Genomic DNA, 20,989 nt, shown 5'->3' with positions numbered 1-20,989 from the left:
CTGCACTTAGTTACACTTAACAAGTACAGGCACCTGGGCTTTGTAGTCTCCCAAGATCTACTAAAGCTCAGAAAGATAGGACTTTGATACTAGCAATCTCGTGACCGTGCAATCCCCCTGGAAGCAGGCTCAGCAGACTTGCTATTCAAGAACATTCTTAAGGATTTTTAAGAATAATTTTTAGTCTTTATAGATTCAGTTTGTTGCATAAGCAAAGCATGGATTACATTTCCATAGAATATTACAGTTAAATAAATAGAAAGTTCCGGCTAAGTCAAAATAACTAACTTCTTAAAAAAGAGGCTTTTCCTTAGGGCAGGCAAAAGGCACAAAGCCCCCCTCTTTCTTTCTCTTGCTCCTTACATACCTAAGCTCTTACTCTCAAATAAGAAAAAAGGCAAAGAATAGATCCCAAGCCTCTCTAAAGACCAAGGGAACAATCAACATAGCAAAACCTCCATTTTTCTACCCGCTAAGCACCACCTTTCTTCTTCATCCTTTGAGGAGTTGACCAATCGTGATTTAGGGCTGTCCGTTCTCCTTCCGCCCTCCGTTCCCAAGGGAATCCAAGGGAATCCAGGTGTTTTCTTCCTTTAATCTTGGTCCCAATTAGGATGGAAAGTTTTGACTTCACTCCTTATCTTGTCGTTGCCTTGCTGGGCAGAAGAAACTTTTCTCCCCGTCTCTTCAGAAAATCTGCCCACCGTTCAAAATTAACTTCACACAGAACCATTCTGAATCCATTTTTCTCACAAATTACATGCTTTGTTTAAAACACATATTCATGATCATGATGCCACCCACTCACCTCTGAGTTTCCATGGCCGAGCAGGGATTCAAACCAAGAGGCTAACTACATGGACTGTTTAACTCCCTGTTTGGAGGGCCCGGCTGGTGTGTACTGAAAGACAGTGGTCAGACCAGACGTCTTTGCTAGGTTGCACCAGCCGGCCCCCCACAGCAGTGGTCCCCAGCCTTGGAACTCCAGATGTTCTTGGACTACAACTCCCAAAAGCCTTCACCACCTCTGCTGGCCAGGATTTCTGGGAGCTGAAGTCCAAGAACATCTGGAAGCCGAAGGCTGGGGACCACTGCCCCAGAGCATTCCTACCCCCCCACCCCCACCCCACCCCCACACACCAAAGCCTTACATCCCAGTTGCCACTGTTCGGGCTTCCTTGTGTTACAGTGAAGACACGGAGCTTTCTTCAGCTGCCATCCCTTTCCTGCTGTTCTGTCCTTCCTTTGTTCTCTCCTCTTTCCTTGCTTTGCTGCTCTCCCCCACTTCCCTGAAAGCGAAGTCCCCTGACGGGCCCACTGCTTTCCGCTCAGTTCTCTGAGTCAGTCTTGACATGCTCGCTTTCAAAGTCCTAGCAGGCACCATCCCACGCGTGGTATTCTAGGGATGGTGGTTCCCAAGGTGAGGTGAAAGAGGGGACTCGCCAGTGTGTTTTGTAAAAAGGTCTCCTTGGCCACTTCAGAGCAACTCGCCCCCCACCCTGCCTTTGTGGGGGAAAGGCTGGCAACGTTTACTCGGATTGCCAAAGTAAACGGGAGACTTCCGCAACGCACGGAGCTCTCGTCGACGGCTTCGCAAGCGGGGGTGGTGGTGGTGGATCGGGCCAGGCGTAAACGAAAGCGAAAGCAGAAACAGCTACACACGGGCGGGCGGACGGGCGAGGCAAGAGGACAGCCGCGGAGCCGACGCTTTTCTCTGCCATTTCCGAGCAGCCATGGCACAAAGGAGCCAAGCCGTCGGGTGAGAGCCTTCGCGCCTTCTGCTTCTCTCGGCCGGGCGCCCTTCCCGTCTTTCCATCCGTCCCTCCGTTTTTTCTGAGGGTTGGCTCCGCGCCTGGCAAGCTGTAACCCCCGCGGGACTCAGCCTGCTTGGCCTTGTGCTTTTTGCAGAACTGCTACGGAAAAGGAAGGGGGAAAAGCCTACTGGATCGAACCTTTGGTGTGTATGTGTGTATGTTGGCGGGTGTGTGTGTGTGTTGAAATTCTGCTGCGTTTTGAGACGTTTACACGGGGCCTCTCCGCTTGGTCAGAGATGTTCCTCTTACTTCCTGATTTACAAAGGCAGGCGTTTATGGAGTCCATTCTAATCTAATCCCACATTGTTGCCTACACCCGAGGTGGGTGACCTTTAGTTCTTGGACTCCAACGCCTATAGTCCTTTATTATTGGCTGCGGAGACTGGGCCTTTCGGGAGTTGAAGGCCACTGGTCTGGAACTGACTGGGAAACTGCTGAAGTTGAATTCTGGGCTGAGCAAATACCTTTATTGGATTTCTAAGAAGTTACCAACAGCTTTAGGTTTCTCAAGTAACCTTCACCAGGCAAAGTTGGTGATAAACTGGGTGTGTGTGTATGTGTGCGTGTGTGTGTTTCAAGCAAAATATCCAATCTGAGAACTCTCTATGTCCCTTCTAGTGGAGTGATCAAGATGTTACCCTATCAAGAACTTTGCTTCTATGAATGGACCAGCAGCTACTTGGTGTAGATGCTGAAGTTGTTTCTTTATCCCCAGCTCCTTATCTTTTATAACCGTTTCTGTTTTTCCTAACAGAATACAGACTCCCTACAATTACGGAACTATGAATCCGATACCTGCGCAAGGGACATACGGTATGCATATTAAGATGTTATCAACAACATCCCCAACATTGCAAGTTTGACCTATTGTGAATTGCACTTACATTTTACTTAACAGTGCACATCCTTACTCACCTAACCTGTACCTAAACCCTACTGAACACATTGGCTCATGTTCTGTTTGAGGAAACTATTCACATAACTGTAGCTGTACAATCAGTCCCTGTCCTCATTGTGTTCCTGGGTGTGTGACCTCTTTTTTCAACCGTACAAGAGAGAGTGATGGACGGCCAGCTATGCAGGTAAGGTGACTTACACAATTGAACATTTGGTGCTGTGTGATCTTATAAGATCCTGGCTAATGGGGTTTCTGATCCTTATGGGTAGGATGGCTTTCTGGGTTTGTGTGTTGAAGTAATGAACAGAATACATTTGGACTAATTATCACCCCTCTTTCCTGAAAACTTGAATTGTTACCTTTTTTTGTTGAACATGCATTAAAATGGAGAATGTAATGGAACTTTGTCTATTAGCACAACAAGATCTGTAATAGATGAAACTAGGATTATAGTTCTTTTTGTCGCCACAGATACTGGCTGTGTGTCTAACAGTGCCAGCAGCAATCCAATTCTGTTCTGGTCAAACTGTTGTGTGTAACTAGTCTTGGACTAGGATGAATATTCTCATCTGCATTAGATGTATATACAGTATCCTGAAAGTTTCCACTGACAGAACACTGTGATGCTGTATGATCTTGCTGAATGTCACAGTTATGGTCAACTAACTCGTCCTGTTAGTTGAACATAACTGTTGTGCGATAAGGAAGAAATCATTCCTGGATGCTCAGTAATTACATGGTGGAAAAGTATGACAATAGTATTTTATGGTGCACCAAGGCAACAGTATTTTACAGTTTTCTGTTATCTGTCTTTGCTCTCTAGATTTCATCCCTGGTGCGGGAATGGCCCAAGGCCCAGAACCTTCTGCCCCTCCTATCTCTGGCTATGAAGGCACCACATTTGGAGATGGTGGCAAGTACTCTTTGTGGGCGATGCAGCTGCAGTAAATTGTACTCTACAAACGGCTTGTAGCTTCTGATGTGATAAATATGGCCGTCTTTAACATGCTTTAGGAGGCCTTGTTTGTTTCACAAACCATTCTAGAACAGCTGTGTCATGGCTGATGAATAATTATTTCAATCTGATGGACTTGTGTCAAGATTAGACTGTGTTAGAGAGGTCTGAAGTAACCACTAAGCTACACTGCCCAGACTTTCCCAATGTGGGTAAGTTCCAGGAAGGGCAGATATGCTAATGGCTGGTGAAAATCTTCCTACCAGGTACCTCTCCTGACACCTTGAGTCACTCTGACTACTCAGTGCTCTAGGGAGTTACTAAAAATTTAAGCTTCTTTGACCTTTATGCTAACCTTGCAAAGTAGGACAACCGAAATATCCACAAAATATAAAGGCACCCGGTAGGTGGTTGAGGCAAGGTCTTTCTTTAGTACTCAAAACCCTCCTTTCCCCCCAAAAAGAGAACCAAGCTGCATTAAAATATTATATCCTATTAAAGATGTTGAAGGGAAAAGACAAAATAAAGTTTCCAAATAGTTTTTTTAAAAAAATCACAAAATGGTAAAAAAACTGGAGAAAAAAAGCATTCAAAAATGGTTTGAGGCAAGAACACTTCCAGAACAGATCTCAGATGAAAATAAGAAAACTAGCTGTCCTAGGCTGATACTTTTGCATATTGAGAAAATGTCAACATAACTTCAGAGTGTACACATAGGTCAGACAGCAAGGTAACAGTTGAACTCAGGAATCTCCTTAGAGATACTAGAGTAAAACTAAGTAACATCTCTCTTGCTTTCATACCCATCATTCAATTTTCTGGACTCTGTGAGGGGCTGCACCAATCATGTGTTGAATCATCCGGAACCTTCTAGAACAGTGGTTCCCAACCTTGGGTAACACAGATGTTCTTGGATAACAACTCCTGGAAACCACTGTTCTAGAAGAAAAAAGTTACTTCTCAATAGTAACTTCTCTCCCCTTCCTCCTCAGCTAAAATTATTCCTTGCTAATTTGCTCTGTACCAAGGAGTGGGCCTTGGAGATTCCTTTCTTATAGCAGTCAGGCAAAGAAGCCTATAAATTAATAAGCCTTTTTTTTTTGCTCTTCTCCTGGCCTGCTCAAGCCAGGCGCAAACTATCAGGCCTGTGTTTCAAAAGGGCAGCCCAAACCACAGTCCCCTATTTTCCAGTTTCTTCACAAGTTGCGTGATCATAAGACATAAGAAATTAGAAATTTATTGTCATTGCACTCACAAGTAGGTGCAACGAAATGAGGTGCTCTTCCCCAAGGTAAAACTGGACAACACCACTACAAAAAAAAAAAAAAAAAAAAAAAAAAAAAAAAAAGTTAAAATATACACAACACTCACCATACCAATATAGATACCCCATTTCTCCCAGCAATTAAAATTCCACCAAAAACTTATGACCCCGCATTTAAACTCAATGCTGCACTTGGGTAAAAGCTGTTCTTGAATCTGCTTGTCCTTGCTTTCAATACCCTGAATCTCCTTCCTGATGGTAATAGTTTAAAGAGCTGATATCCCGGATGAGAGGAGTCTTTCAGTTATCTTCCTCTTACATCTGTTCTCATACAATTCTTCCAAAGAGGGGAATGAACAGCCAATGATGTTTTGGGCCGTCTTGATCACCCCTTGAATTGCCTTTTTCTCTGCCACTGTGCAGCTCGTAAACCATACACAGAGACGGTAGGATAATCCTAAACCATGATTGTGAATGAAAGAATGACCTCTGATGGGCCTCAGGCTCATGTACTCTTTGGGAGCTGTTTTTTTTTCCAGACTCATCATCGCAGTTTAGTGTCTCACCTAAGCCTTTATGATTAACCTTAGAAGAACTTGGACACTTGTTGCTTCTGGCGGGGGACAAGATACTAAACTGGTTATTCCCCATATCTTTTTTCTTACTCTCATCTTTTCATTTACAGGAGGAAAATATTTCCCTCCTCCGCCTGATTTGGTCCCTGATCGTGGAGGCAATGCACATCCAGAACATACAGACTGGAGGTAAGGTCTACCCACATTACAAAGAGTTGTCCCTTTTTGTTTATATATAAACAAATATATATTTTTTGTTTATAGAGAGTTTTTTTTATCCTTTTAATAGATTGGAATGATATGATTCCAACTATTTGGGATAATTGGCTTGTTTTATTATTCATACTTATTTCATACTTATTTCTGACTTTCCTCCACTGAACTTCAGGCAGTACATACGGTTCTTCTCTTCATAGTTCTCCCATAACAGCCTAGTATGGTGGGAAAGGGAGGGACAATAACTAGTCTAAAGTTGACCCTGAGTTTCATTGTATCAAATGAGAGGAAGGGGACTTAAACCGACTCTCCTAAGTGCTAGGGCAATATGAACCATTGTATCAAATGGAGTAGTGTCTATCTTATTTATTTATTTATTTTATTGGATTTCTAGCCCACCCATCTAGACCAAAGGTTTACTCGGGGGGGGGGAAATCTTGTATATTTCTGTGAATTTATTTTAATTTGCTTCTGTTTTTGTAATGTCCTGGTTTCTCCTCAGCCTTGTTAGAATATGATGGTCTTGGGTTTATAATAATAAACTAAAATTATATTGTTCAGATTTGTGGTCTGGATTATGTTTATGCAACAAGAGTATGAAAATGAGCACCCCAGTTTTCTATGAAAGCTAGAGGAACTCCATTCAGTACTTCCCAGCCAACTGGATAACCCAAAATTTGGACTCAATTCACTCTCTGGAAACTCTGGCCACAAGTATGGAAGCAAAATTTATCACAATTGCCAAGAAAAGAAACAAAATGAAACCAGGAAAATCAAAACGAGCAAGTCATGAGGTTCTTCCACAAAACTAAGAACTTATAAGCAGCAGAGAGAAAAGAGGAAGCCAGGACTATACCGTGATCTCCATAATGAGCCAGAGAAGCCTGTTCATTCTCTTGTGTCAACAGTTAGAAGTGACTGTTACAACATCATGTTCTTGCTAGATCTAAATAATCATGAGCAGATTTGAGTGATAGTTTCATATAAACCAAGCCCAGCATATGCCCAGCCTCTCAATAGGGTAATTTGTTCAAGCATGAAATGACTTCTGTGGTCAACATTCACTTCCATAAATAGTCTAACTTAACAGTCAAGTGTATTGTTTCGTTTCCAGCATTACTGGGGCTTCTGACCCAGTGAAACCGTAGTGGTTATTTCTTCCGTGTCAGAAGATCTGAGTGACTTCTAGCCTCATCAGCAAGGTAGCCTTGTTCTTTTCAAAGCATAAGAACTTAGGTTTCTAAAAGTAAGTGTCTGTGGAGGCCCTTGAGAAGTGTGAGAAATTTGTGATGTTACTCCTACTCATTTTTGCTTTCTTCAGTATTCCTGCCATTACAGAAGATGAGGCCCAAGAAGCTTTGGTTCAATATGCTGCAAGCAAATGCTGCTATAGCTCAGCTCCAGCCAAAGACATGCTATTTCAGGATCTACATTCATTCAATACCTACAGGGTAAGTCCCATGCATCTGCTCAGGCCAGTCCCATAGTGTCTTTTCAGAAGGAAGTTTCATGGAGTTTTTTCCAAGGATGTAGTCAGGGATTACATCCTAAGTTTCTTTGTAAAAATTATGGCCATCGTCATATATGGAGATCAGTTTTTCTGAACATTGTCAAATTATACCTAAACATTTTCAGTTCAGTCTTCAAATACTAAGAATCGGTGCCACAGATGCCCTTATTTCAGCAGTGGAACACGTGGCTTGCACACCAACTAAGTCCTCCACTCAACCCTGACTATCTACAATTAAAAGATTACAGGTAGCAAGTGCTGGTAATGTTTACTTCCTTAGTCTTTGAAGATATGATACTAATCAGACGAGGTAGTAAAGAGTGAGATGGACCAATGAGATGGCAGCTTCAAATGAACACTGCATTGTGAATTAATGAATTCCCAAGCTATCTTTTGTTTTTATTGCAGCAATTTATATATTGCTATATATATATAGGTGACCTTTGCAGTTTCTTCCAACTCTACAATTCCATGCTTCTACATATGCTCATAGTTGCAGCCTGGAACAGTTACTCTTTTTTTCAACATTACCAAACAGTGTCCATCATCCATATTTTTGGCCTACCTAAAGAGGTATAAAGAGGATAGTTTACTATATCCAATTATTGCATCGTTTCTTATTGGAGATACCATGAGCTTCTTGTAACTGATGTGTATTTATAGATTTCTTGTCTGAGATTTTGCAACACATTTTTTTGTCTATAAGAATGAATATTATACATTGATCTTCTTATACATGAGTATGTGCCATCCTCTATAGCACTATTTGGAATTATTACTTCCATATGGTTGTTGTGAAGACATAACATGTTGTTACTCTCTGTAAATAAAGGGGAGTTAGCTATTTCCTAAATGTGATTACAAGGCTCATTATACTTCCTGTGGATATTTCTACAGATCTACAGGTTTTTTTAAATGGGAATGTGTTGCTTCTTATTTAATTGTTGCAAATGATTTCCTAGTATCGTTTGGAGACCTTCACTGAATCAAGGTCCTCTTTGTGGAAAACAGAACCGTATACTGGTGAGTTGTGCTCTTTTACATAAGAACGTGGGCTCTTCTTCTGCTATAGACTTAACTGGAAGGATAATGTAGGAATAACTCCTTTTTAAATATCAAACTGCAAATGTAAGTTATAATAAGCCCTACAGTGGGGTCTTGACTTGAGAACTTAATCCGTATTGGAAGGCGGTTCTCAAGTCAAAAAGTCTGTAAGTCAAGTCTCCATTGACCTACAGTGCATTGAAAACTGATTAATCCCGTAACAGGCCGTTTTTGTTCCATTTTGGTTTTTTTCTGGTCTGTAAGTCAAATCTCAGTCTGCAAGTCAAACCTAAATTTTGCGGCCAGAGAAGTCTGTAACTCAAAAAGTCTGTAAGTCAAGCCATCTGTAAGTCAAGGGTCCACTGTATTACAGAATAATACTGTTCTGCTGTGTAGCAGTAAAGATGATAGGACATTGGTCAGAAATAGGCAAGACATTGGTATTTTTGGCCGCCTATGGTATCCACTATTGGATTTTTCCATTTCTGGACATTTATTACTGGAGTAATGGAAGAAAAATCCTGAATTTTCCTCTAGGAGAGGACGACATCCACAAGAGACAGTGTTGTCCCTCCTATTCGCTTCCACAGGCAGAAGTGATCAGCAAATCAGGTGGTGGTAGGACTGCCTTAAGAGGAAGGGACCAACCATGGCTGAAGCAGTGTCAGTTTCTGCCAGTGCTTCGTACAGGCCTGACTCAGTGTTGTCTTCAGGTCACTTCCTCTCAGTCATCTCTGTTTAGGTGGCTGATAGCATTTGTGCTACCAGAGTTTTGGTTCAAGGCTGTCGCAAGGCATCCCTGCCCAAGTCTCCTAGAAATGTGGCCGCCTCAACCACATGTTGTACCAGCTGTGCACTGGAGGAAGTTTGCAAGGTGGCCACTTGGAAGGTGCATGAACTGCTAACCTCAGCTAAGGTAGTGTTGGGGAAAGAGTCCTCCAGCAGGTAAAAGAGCTTTCCAGAGTCCAGCTCAAGTGGTCTATAGGCCTGTAGGTGAATCTCTCCTCGGCTCCATCTTAGCACATTAAGCTTTGGCAAATCCCATCTCTTGAGGATGTCCTCCTCTGTTACAGGAAAAAAGGAAGACTGGTACGCGCCATGAGATGTTCCTTTTATGTAGCAGGAGGAGGACATCCTTCCCCTCCCTTGAGTTACTATGACCAGCTCCTCTGAGGGGCACCTACCATGTCTGTTTTTTCTCAACTGTACTGTATTGTTTATATTATTCCCTGTTTCTGGTGGCTGGAGACGAAGACTGGTTCAGCCACGGTTGGTCCTTCCGTCTTAAGGGAGTCCTACTGCCACCTGATTGGCTGATTAGTTCTGCCTGTGGCCGTGAGTAGGAGGGACAACCCCATCTCTTGGGGATGTCTTCTGTCTGCTACGTAAAATGAACAACACACAGTGGGTACCAATGTTCCTTTCTTGCTAAATATTTCAAGTTTCTACACAATATACAATTTTTAAGACAGTGTGTCAAGATGGTGTGTGACATGTATTGCTGTCTACTTAGGGGATTTAAGCAAGAACTGTCCTATAAACCTATGGAAAGTGGTGGCGTTGTAGATGATTTTATGTAGATCAACATGAGCAATGGATTGTAAAATAGTAAATAGTTCTGCAGCCGCAAAGAACCAGATAATAATATTGAAAATGAACTCACACCAATTTCAGCTCAGTAATCCAGGTCGTTGTCTAATTCTGTCTCAACTAGCATTTCTTGCACACAGGAAATACGCTTCAAGCCTATTATTGACAGCATACAAGCAAACTGGAGTTTCAGCTATTCATTACAAGTAGGAAAATGTGTGTTTTTGTGTATATGAAATAAAAGACATTTTATTAAAGCTAGGATGGCTTTATTGGCCTGATAAAAACAAAAACCTAGTTCCTGGCAAGCCGTAGTTATTAAATAGTTTAAATGGGAAGCCATAATACTTATTTTATGCATAGTTTATGTTACTTTCCATGTAACCTCGAGCTATGGTTTATCCTAAGAGAGTACAGTGGAATATGATAGAGAAATGAGGGGATAGGACTTCACAGTTCTGCTGCCGGCTCCCATTTGCAAAGGGTGGTTTGTATAGGAGTCAGCATAATATCTGAATTGAGCCAGATATTTTGTTCTGTCTGTTTTAATGTCTTGAAGTTTGCTAATTATTTTATTCAGGATGACCCCAGCTGATAGCTTGATGTAAAGCTAAAAAATAGTTCAAGCCAGCTTTCTTCTGCCTTAGGTGAAGCAGTAGATTCCTGTTTGTATAGCACACCTCCTTTACCTTGGGATATGAATGTTGAAGTTCCTGAGATGTTCAAAGACAGTGTCAAGAGAGTCAGAGTGCCTTGCACATCATCAGTTAAGGTATACAGCTAACATACATAAATACGATTGCATATAGCAAGGGTGGACAACATCAGTTGGGGGCCAAAATGACTCATCAGCTAATTTACTTTTTCCTTTTAAATACATACATACATACATACATACAGTGGGGATATGGTAAGCCAGCTCCTCTATAGGCCCTTTTGTTTCTAGTGGACCTACAATACTTTGATTGCAGCTTTCTTTAGCATAGTAAATTGAAATTATAGTAATTCCATTTGAATTAAAGGAATTTGAGGACAAATTTAGTTATTAAATTTCCACTGATTCAGTGCAACAGGATTTTGATCAACACCTCAGTACTTAATGAATAACATATTTTTAAAATGTAAAATCCCTCCCCTCTTCTCATTCTGTGAAAATGAAATTTGTCCTACCAGCAAAATCATTCACTGAGTAATTTCCATTATTACCATATTTTTCCATTTATAAGCTGACCCGCCCTTTTCTAACCCCAAATTAGAAAAAGCAGGGATCAAAGGCCTCCCTTTTTGCTAAGCCCCATGCCAAGGCAAAAGGCAAGGCAAGCGGCTGTCACAGTGATTGCTACTTTTGCTTGCTTTTTGAGAAGGCACGGAGCTTAGCAAAAAGGAGGGGAGCAACGCTTCCCCGTCCTTTTTGCTAAGCCCTGTGCCTTCGCAAAAGGCAGCAGTAAGCTGCCTTCTGTGTATAAAATGATCCTCATTTTTTATCAAATTAGTTAAGGAAAAAGTGTCATTTTATACACAGACAAATATGGTATTTTAGATATTTACGTTTACTCTAGTTAGGAAGCAGCATCGCCATGAGAGAACTGCACATCTGTGATTCTTCAGTGGTTACTAGTGCCACAGATTTAAGCCTTTTAATTAACTATTAACACTTAAGCGGTTAAATAGCAAAAGATTAAATCCTCCAATCAGTAGTCAAGGTTAATGGAACAGAGCTATTGGGGAAGTAGTTGGTAGGAGTAATTGAAATTTCCCTGCTTAAATTCATGGTGTCAGAAAACCAGCATGTGGTTTGATTGAGCCCCCTCCATAGACTCTGCAGTTTACCACTGAATTTCAGCAGCAAACCATTACTGTGGGGCACTGGGGATCCTGGGAGGCACTGAGGGGAAGCAGAAAATGGCTTGGGGGCCATATTGACCCAAGGACAATACATGACCCATCCCTAATTTGCAGAGATCTATACATTTTGGGTGGTCTTGGTGACAAAGTCTAAGTCTGGAGCCTCCAGGACCCTGTTTGTTCTCTTCAGTACAATGTGGAGGTTGTACTGGGGGCTTGTGTTGCTGTTGGGCCATAGTGCTCCTTAGAGAGCATGAATATTCAGTTGCCAAAATGACCCGGCTCAGTTCTCTTTCTAGCCTGGGGAAGAAGAGAGATGCAAGGTTTTCATGGATTTTATACTGAACTTTCTGATGTTTGGTGTGTGTTAGCCCTCTGTCATGTTTCTTGCTAGAGGGGGGACTAGATTGCCTTTTATTGCCACTACTAGAGGACAAAGAAACAACTGCTGTGAGATGATGATCGTCATAGCATGGTAGTAACAGTGTTGTTAAAAGCTGTAAGGAAGGAAGAACAGTGAGAACAAATTCAGTTTTCAATTGTTAGCTGCTGCCATAAATAGGAAATACAAAAGAGACGGAACCCCTATGAATTTACTAGGCGTAACAAAAGTCTCCCTGAGTGTAAATTCAAATATGGGTGTTTCATAAAAAGACTTAAAGGGGAGGATTAATGACATGGTAAGAAACAATGGTCAGACTCCTACAATATAAATGACAGTGCACAAGGTTAATGATATCACAAGCAGGAGTAGATTGCTGGTCATTAAAGAGTCCTCTTTTCAATTCTAAAGTTTGCACAACCCTCCCAAACCTTGCCCACCATCAGTCTCATTGTAGGCATGTTGATGAAGCCACTAAGCAAACATTGGGGCAGCTTACTTCTTAAATTCGAAGCTAGGCCATGAAGCCTCCATGCCAGGCCTTTCTCCAGGTGAGCCATATTTAAGTGTCCGTTGAAGTAGAGCTTCCAGAATAGATATTTCTGGGAGTTGAAGTCCCCCCCTCCAAAATATCCAAATGGACTCTCCCCACTGAGAAATAGGAAGGTATACTACACAAAATATGGTTAAGGCAAGTGAAATGGAAAGTCAGTGCTCTTAAGGGCCATTGCCTACTCTGAGACTAATTAACTATATTTCTAGTGAGATTGTGATTGCTGTATACCATTACGTTGCCTCTAACACAGGGTGATCCAACAAATGTGTGAACTCTAAAATGTCTGATCATTAAGAACTAGTCAAATGAGACCTGCTTAAAAGCAAATAATTATGTTTTGATGGCTTTTTTGTTCTTTTATTTGAAGGGATGCCCAGTGTGTGCATGTTCAGGTAGACGTCCTTGCAGCACATGCCATGGCTGCTCTAGAGTAAGTGTTTGTGAATAAAGCACATGTCTTGCTTAGCATATTATTGTGATGTAAGACCATAGATTGAAAAATGAAGGGACAGGTGTTTTTGAACTGGTGTAGGAGGTAAATGGCTGTTTCTTGCAACATTGGAGTTCTAATTTCAGATCAATCCCAGGGTTATTCCAACAGCTCATCTCTGCTTCCTTAGACAAACTAAAATAAAATCTCAGAAGTGCAAACCAGCAAGTCAATTGGAGTTTGAGCCAGTCAGTGCACTAGACATAGAGGTCTCTGTTATTTTACACTCATTAATTATATCATGGATTTTTAGTCCAGTCCTCAAAGCTCAAACAGTGACGATCACGATGCAGTAATCTACATGTTAAATGTAAAATTATATAAGTGATAAATAAAATGAAAAATTGTTGTAAAATACATGTGTGGAAACAAAGGTACCAGCCTGTTCCTAGCTGGTTTAGTTTAAAATACCAAAACTCAATTTTTAACATCACACTTGGGAGGCATGCATTGAATATTAAATTAAAATTTACCTTATTGCAAAACATAGAAATGTGACTGATGGGTGTGGATCTAAGGACTGGATTGTGGCTGTAGTCATGGTATGTTAAGTTGTTTGTTTGCTTGTTTTTATATCCTGTCCAACTAGTAGCTGAGCTACTACTCTGAGTGATTAACAAAAGGACTTGTTGTTGTGCACCGAGGACACTGTGAAGTTACTAACCCCTATACTAATAAACATTTTGTTTGGGAAATCATGTGAAATTCTGATTTAATTAGGAGTGTTCATTAATTCAACAGGAACAGTGCTGGGTATGTAATGGAAAAGGATTCCAGTTTAGTGATCAGAGATGCAGCAGCTGTGGTGGAATTGGAAATATCATGTACGTGAATCATGTTTATGAGACCTGTTCAGTGTTTATGGGCTTGAAGCATTGCATGATTGGAGAATTGCCATGCTTGGTTGTCTGGTCTTGGACTGAATAGTTTTATAAGCTCAAAGTGACTTTGACTTGAGGTTTAATTATAAACAATATTTACTGTTTTTAGTATAATATTTGCATAATATTTGTTTAATTCTTGGGTCCTGAGATGATCATGGACTAAAACTCCCTGAAGCCTTAAGCACTAGCTTGCTGGTCAGAATTTCTGGGAGTTGAACATTTGAGGGCATCTGGGGATCTGAGGTTGGGAATCGCTGGTTTAATTATTTTGTTCCTGCACTGAGCAGGGAGTTGGATTCGATGGCTTTATAGCCCCTTCCAACCTCATGATTCTATGAATGCGTTCCTAATATTTGTATACTTGCTGTTTTTAACTTTTCACTACTGTCTTTTTAATGTGAGCCACCTTGAGTCCTTTTCTAGGAGAAAGGTGAGGTATAAATAAATAAATAAATAAATAAATAAATAAATAAATAAATAAATAAATAAATAAATATCTTCAGAATAATATGGGGTAGGAAATCAAACTGTAAAAAGGTTGCTTAAAGGATATGGTTCAGAATAGCAGTCTTTCAGTCAAGTGATAAGCCATTGACAGAATTAAAAATATGTATAAATATGTATCTCTTGATAAATATGTTGATGGTTTGTCCCCAAGAAGACGACTGATGTTCTTACCACATTTCTTGACAGGTGCCGTACATGTTCAGGTATGGGAACAACAGCATGCACCAATTGCAAAGGAAAAGGACAGTTGTTGCAATACATTGAACTTCAAGTTGAATGGCAAGTCTCGCCAATATTTAATATGGTGGAAGGGAGAGGGAACATTTGGCTTTGTTGCCCACCTGTTGTTTTTTTTCCAAGGATGGCTGTTTGGGCCTGACTTTTGGTTTGCCAAGTAAAAAGATCTTTGGTGTAAGGGCAATCCTGTGGAACTGGGCTTGAGAGCTGTATTCAACGTACATTGGCTGTGCAATGAGCAATGAGGCCATGATAGTGATCATCAGTAGTATCATAACTGATGTGACTTTCTAATTTATAAACACAGAGAACCCCAAAGAAGTAACATCTTCTCACGTAACTGCATAATCTGTGGTAAATCTCAGAGGTTGGGGTGGGCTGTTGAACCCCACATTGAACGTTACAGGCAAACCGTTTGAAAGAGCTTGGTATGACAGAATTACCTCATGCACTATGAAAATAAGAAAAAGAAGACATCATGGCAACAGTTGTCTTTTGTCTTCCCAGGAAGAATAACGTTTTTGAACATGTTGTGGACCAAAGAACTGGATTTCCTACTGAACTCTTCAAAGAAGTTAATGGGAAGAAGTTGTTTGTCGATGAACAATATATGGTAAAGAAGCATTTCAGTAATAGCAAAACATCCAGAGGGGCTTTAATATCTACAGATACAATCTGTCCCATCAGATCAACCCATTCATATTTTATCATGTTGCACCTGAGCTGCCCAAGAGGCAAATTCTAGATTCTCTGAAGTGCTAGGAGTGGTTGTATATCCCACGGCCAGAACAGGTAAACCCAGCCTTCCTCTTCAGCTCAGGAAACTTTCCAGATTCGAGAAGATGGACCAAGTGTGCAGGGTGGTTTTTATTTAAATGGTGTATATCACCTCTTGCTAGAGTATACCATGCGGTGCAGAAGCAGTCTGGATTATATAATCCCATATTTCCACCAGTGATTTCCTTTCTGTTCGTAGCCCGTATTTAAATGGAGTTTTAGGAGCCCACCATAGTTTGTGGCTCCCTAGCATAATTAAATAATGGTCGCCCCCTTCTTGTTCATTGGTGTGGGCTTTTTATATCCATAGGTTTATCCAGTGGTAGATTTTCCTGATAATGACATCAATCAAGCATCCCGGAATGCCGTTCAACAGCATCAGACTCGTTTTGCTTCCACAGCTCGCATCGTGAGGCAGGTGAGCACAGTGAAGATTAACTATTTAATTCTTCAAAAAACAAATGGGGAAAATCCTCTGTTTTACATTTGTGGGCTTGTCCTTCTCTGTCTATGATTCAAAATGCCAAGAAATGATCTGATACTGGTACACAGTATTGTGTCCATGTTGCCAATAGGGAAAAGGACGTGAAACTTTATATAGCAAAGGCTAGCCTGAATGTTGACAACACTCAATGGTAGCAGACAAGATGGTCTACAGGCTCCCCTCTGGTGCTCCCTATCATTCACAAAGAGACACCAAACAAGAGAAAACCCCAGAAGCTGACTCTTCCCCTCCTGCCCCCCAGTTAACTGCTTCACAGACCAACACAAAGCAATTGTCAGGGATGGTTCTCAACAAGTTCTTTGTATATGTGTTCCTTGGAAAATATGGATCATCATCAAGTTCTATGATGATATATCTGTTGGGGGGGCAGTTGACATTCATGTATACATTTAGGTGATCAGTCACACTCATAAGCAAACTGGTCCTTGGTTACAGATGTGTATGTGGCTTTGTCTTTACGTTTTAGATCATTTGGGCTTTGCAGATACAGAGATGGAGGTCTTTCCTCTACTCATCTGCATCAGGAAATCATCTTTTCCCAAAGGATAATTGCAGTATTTCACCACTGTCTCCACAAGCAGTATAGCATAATGATGATCTTAACTGAAATGTGACATATCTCTAAGTAACAGGCAAACATTTGTCCAGGGACTTTTTGTTCCCCATAAACTGAAGAACTCTCCCCATCAGTTCCATTCTTAAAATGCTGAAAGCGCACATTCCTGATGCCTACAGTGTTGTATGTTGTAGAGCTGGGAGGCAATTTTTGCTTGTGTTTGTTCACCTTCCTCAGTTTCTCTAAAAAAGTCATTAAATGTGAGATGTGGCTTATCTCCAGTTCTTATCATAGCTTTTATTTTATGTCTAGCATATACTACCCGGAAAGCTGAATATTAGTGGTCAACATCAAAGCTGCTAGTATTGGAAATAGGCCAATGGGCTAATGGCCTTCTAGAGATTTAGGGACATAAGCTGTCATACGGAGTGACTGCTGTCTTGTCATTGTGGCAGTGCTCCCAGTATGAGTCTTGCAAGTCAACTGAATGTGCAGTTTACTGTGTAATTAATTACGATGGGTTATCCATGGCTAAGGGTTTTTTCATTCCTCAAGGCTTCCAGCCACTGTCTTATGCCATAATGATGCTGTTATTTAGTGATATTATTAGGCAATCCAACACAAATTATGGCCAAAATCCTGTTAGTATAATAAATCAAGCTAGAGCAGTTCCATTGAATCAGTAGGGATTTGGTGAGTCAACTCCTTGATAATTTCCATGGATTCAGTGGGCCTTTTCTAGTTTGATTATGCTAAGCAGCAGGATTTTGGCCTATATATACTACTAATACATATTGGCTACATGCTAATAAAATATTGGCTTCTTGAGCCTTCGGAATTCTGCTTCATAGACAGGTTTTGCCCCGTGAAATGTCATATTTCCTCTGCTGACCCTTCTGTAGGCTGCGTCAATGAAAATTAGATGATTGTGTCTGTCACGACCAAGGTGGTAAATCAAGCTTTAGGCTGCTGCCGTCATCATGCTTGGGTCCTTTTGGAGAGAAAGGCGGCATAAAAATGTTTTAAATAAATAAAATGATAAATCAATGCTGTACTAGTACATAGTTCCCATAATCTAACCAAAGTATAGGACACTTTTCATGTTTAGAAATCAATCACAGTCTAATACTTAAAAAACAGAGTCAAGCATGTTCTTGTACTTCAGGAGTGAGTTTTAATGACAAATTAATCCAGAGTTGGAAGTTGCGGTTTGGACCTTAAAGTATCATCTTTGCTTTTTTACAGAGGCAGACGATTGAGCTCATATTTCTTACTAAGGTGGAATACGAGTGGCGTGGAAAATCCCATTCCTATTATGTGTATGGAAATGAGCACAGGGTGCATGTAGAAGATTACCCTGCAACTTGTTGCTGTACCATCATATGATTCATAGATTATTCCAACCACTGTAAAGAAAACTTTCTTTGTTATTCTGCATCATTGGTCCCTTGCAGCCCTGCATTGTTTAAATGACTGATAAAAGAATGATGATATGCGAGTGTGTCGTGTAGTGGATAGAGTAACAAATTAGGAGTCCAGAGAACAGGGTTTGAATCCCCACTTGGTCATGGACACTCACCGGGGTAACAAAATTGGTAAAACCACTCCTTAAATATCTAAGGTACCTTGAAAACCTTATTAGGGTCACTGGAAGTCAGTTCCAACTTGATAACACATAACACACACACACACACACACACACACACAAGAATGATGGAAGACTATGCCTTTGTAAAAGTATCACAGCATAATTATCCAGCTTGCTTAAAAAGTTACGGAACTCCAGGAATGCATTTTGCATGAAGTCTGATGCTCAGTTGAACATGTCATTCTGTTTCCTTTGTAGGAAGGAAATCTTTACATAACGATTTACACCTTATATCATTATATACTTGGTTAGGGCTTTATATATTATAATCTTGGAATATATATATGACTTTTGCTGCCATTGTAGGGATAACAAACAGAATCATTTTCAGATTTTTATTTTAATTATTATATTTTCTTACCCTGTTCTATTGGAAATTAGACCCAATAAAGTATGTTGATTCTTCATATGTCTTATATTAACATTGGTAGTCCAGTGGTCTTGAAGTCTGTACAATTAAGCATTAAAGATGATTTCCCTCCTTTTATCATGGTTATGTGCCAAAAATTATGCCAGTGGCATCGCCGCTACAGAAAAGGGTGTCTTCGACGCACATAGGAAGTGCAACAAGCCTTCAGGAAAGTACTGGCGGAATGAAATTTTCTGAAACTAAATTATCCATGGGAGACAGCCAAGCTCATAATTTCTAGTCTTGAACATTTCTATGTAGTGGGGGGGGGGGGAAATTGTACACAATTGATCCTTATAGCCATGTAAGTCAGTAGCTGGTTGGAGGATCTGAGGAACATCTGTATCATACTGTAATTTTAGGGCTGGCTTCTATTTTGCCCTGCATGAAAAGCAGATTTGAAAGTGGATACATACATTGTTGGCTATGAATTGAGCTAGTCTTTTCTGGGAATGGTGTGGGTATTTTTTTCCTCTGGTGGTGGGGAGACATGACCCCATGCTTGAGGACAGATGGCCTTTCTAGTCAGTCACACAGATTTCAGAGATACTGGATTGCGTTGATCTTGGCTACCAGTTGTGTTGTCGCCTTTGTAGCCCACATGAAAAGAGTGCCAGGTTAGGTGAGGTGATTTTAAAAGCAACAAAAAGAGCACTGCTGAAGCAACGAAATGTGCCACTAAAGATCAGTGATGACAGTCTCCATGCCACTGCTGATTTCAAAATTGATTATTTGATTACTGAATTAATGTTAGCCGAACAAATTAAATGATTTCAGTATTAAATATTAAGAGGAATAAATTAATCTCTCAGTTCTAGCGCTTAGCAGTAATAGATTTTTCATACTCATTAATCCAAGTTCCAAAAATTGCATAACAATGAGAATTATCTTAATGCAAATTTTTGAGCTACTCTCACAAGTTTGGCCAAAGAAAAAGTTTGCTCAGCTTTAAGATTGCAAACGTCAAGAGGCCCATGGGCACAGGAGGCCAGGCTGACCCCATCTCTGCTGTCCTTCCAAAAGCAGGCTTTCCCTCAGTGAGTGACTTTGGGACGGGCTTTTAAATAGAGTGTAGCTCCTTGTTGCTTCGAATCTATTTTGGGTGTTATATTTTGCACTGTTTGGTGTTGATTTTGTTTACTTTTATTTGTATGGTATTTGTTTGAGTCTTTTTAATATCTGTATCATTACTGTTTTTAGATTTCACATGCTGTCTTTCATGATGTAAGCCACTTCGGGTCCTTTTTAAGGAGAAAGGCGGGGTAAAATATTTTAAATAAACAAAATACAGTGGTGCCTCGCTTAACGAGTGCACCGTATAGCGATGTTTCCATATAGCGATCCCTTTTTCGGGATCGCTATACGGAAACATACCCGATCGTCGCAATGGGGAAAACCCGCATTGCGAAGATCGGGTATTGTGGCGGCCATTTTGGAGCCGCCGAACAGCTGATCGGTGGTTCCAAAATGGCCGCCGGAAGCCCGCTTAGCGAAGGCGCGAAAATGGCTGCCGGCAATTGGAATCCTCGCTGAACGGGTAAGTAACAAAGGTATTGGAACGCATTAAACGAAGTTTAATGCGTTTCAATACATTTCCCCTACCCGTTTAGCGACGATTTCGCATAGCGAGGGTTAATCCGGAACGGATTAACCCTCGCTATGCGGGGCACCACTGTAGCTGGAAATATTGGAGTCATTATCTCTGCAACACATAAATTTAATTGCAGAGCACATGAAAGGAAAAAAGTCTTTTGATTGGGAGGCATGAAAATATATTCAACATAAAAATTATCCCACAGACCTAGTATAAATTCAGGAGATTTAAATGCAAAACCGTTGGTATTACAGTTCAGGTTTAATCAATCATAGGGAGAACTGTTCACATCTTCAAGGAACAGCTGGTGCTTAATGATGCTTTAAAGTAATGTCATGGTCGCGGTTATATTCTGAATAACTACACATTCTGCAAGTTCTTATTGTGGACCCACACTGTTTGTTTGTTTGTTTGTTTATTAACCTTGTATGCCACCCATCTAGACAATGTTTACTCTGGGCGGCTCACAGCAAACAGAATAAAAGCAATTGAAAAATAACAATATCTCAACAATAAACAGTCATTCAAGATGCAGGAAATAATAAGAAGCTGATGGCATATACCAGGATCCAGGTGTATAGAGCCTGTGTCCTGAGAACAGTCCTGTACTGCAGTGAGTCCTGGAGCATTTGTGCTTGGCAGGGGAGGAAGCTGAACACATTCCATATGCGTTGTCTCCCACACATTTTTTGTATCACCTGGCAGGACAAAGTTCCAAATAGAGTAGTCCTAG

The 20,989-nt window shown here is 40.8% G+C and overlaps 1 protein-coding gene across 4 annotated transcripts; it reads left to right on the top strand.

The window, feature by feature from the left end:
* The first annotated feature begins 1,364 nt into the window (after window positions 1-1,364).
* On the top strand, window positions 1,365-18,738 carry LOC110077867 (protein SSUH2 homolog). Of its 4 annotated transcripts, none has more exons than XM_072989468.2 (13): window positions 1,365-1,420; window positions 2,569-2,627; window positions 3,536-3,625; window positions 5,617-5,695; window positions 7,044-7,173; window positions 8,195-8,255; window positions 10,514-10,638; window positions 13,017-13,079; window positions 13,881-13,963; window positions 14,717-14,809; window positions 15,275-15,380; window positions 15,855-15,962; window positions 17,851-18,738. In XM_072989468.2, the coding sequence occupies exons 2-13, from the start codon at window positions 2,597-2,599 to the stop codon at window positions 17,989-17,991; spliced, it is 1,110 nt and encodes a 369-aa protein (XP_072845569.1). In that variant the 5' UTR covers window positions 1,365-1,420; window positions 2,569-2,596; the 3' UTR covers window positions 17,992-18,738. The 4 variants fall into 4 exon arrangements, with proteins under 4 accessions (XP_072845569.1, XP_020647069.3, XP_072845570.2 ...); XM_020791410.3 differs by lacking the exon at window positions 1,365-1,420 and adding an exon at window positions 1,609-1,759; XM_072989467.2 differs by lacking the exon at window positions 1,365-1,420 and adding an exon at window positions 1,786-1,957.
* Window positions 18,739-20,989: the final 2,251 nt, after the last annotated feature.

The sequence above is a fragment of the Pogona vitticeps genome, chromosome 2, assembly GCF_051106095.1.
Source record: "Pogona vitticeps strain Pit_001003342236 chromosome 2, PviZW2.1, whole genome shotgun sequence".
In the NCBI taxonomy this organism is placed as follows: Eukaryota; Metazoa; Chordata; class Lepidosauria; order Squamata; family Agamidae; genus Pogona; species Pogona vitticeps.
This window is presented reverse-complemented; position numbering and strand designations above follow the sequence as displayed.

Excerpts from the sequence above, each read along its gene's own strand:
- LOC110077867 (XM_020791410.3), top strand. The coding sequence starts at position 1,734 with ATGGCACAAAGGAGCCAAGCCGTCGG. Across the intron at positions 13,964-14,716 it reads GGTGGAATTGGAAATATCAT|GTGCCGTACATGTTCAGGTA; the intron begins GTACGTGAATCA and ends ATTTCTTGACAG. Across the intron at positions 15,963-17,850 it reads CAGCTCGCATCGTGAGGCAG|AGGCAGACGATTGAGCTCAT; the intron begins GTGAGCACAGTG and ends GCTTTTTTACAG.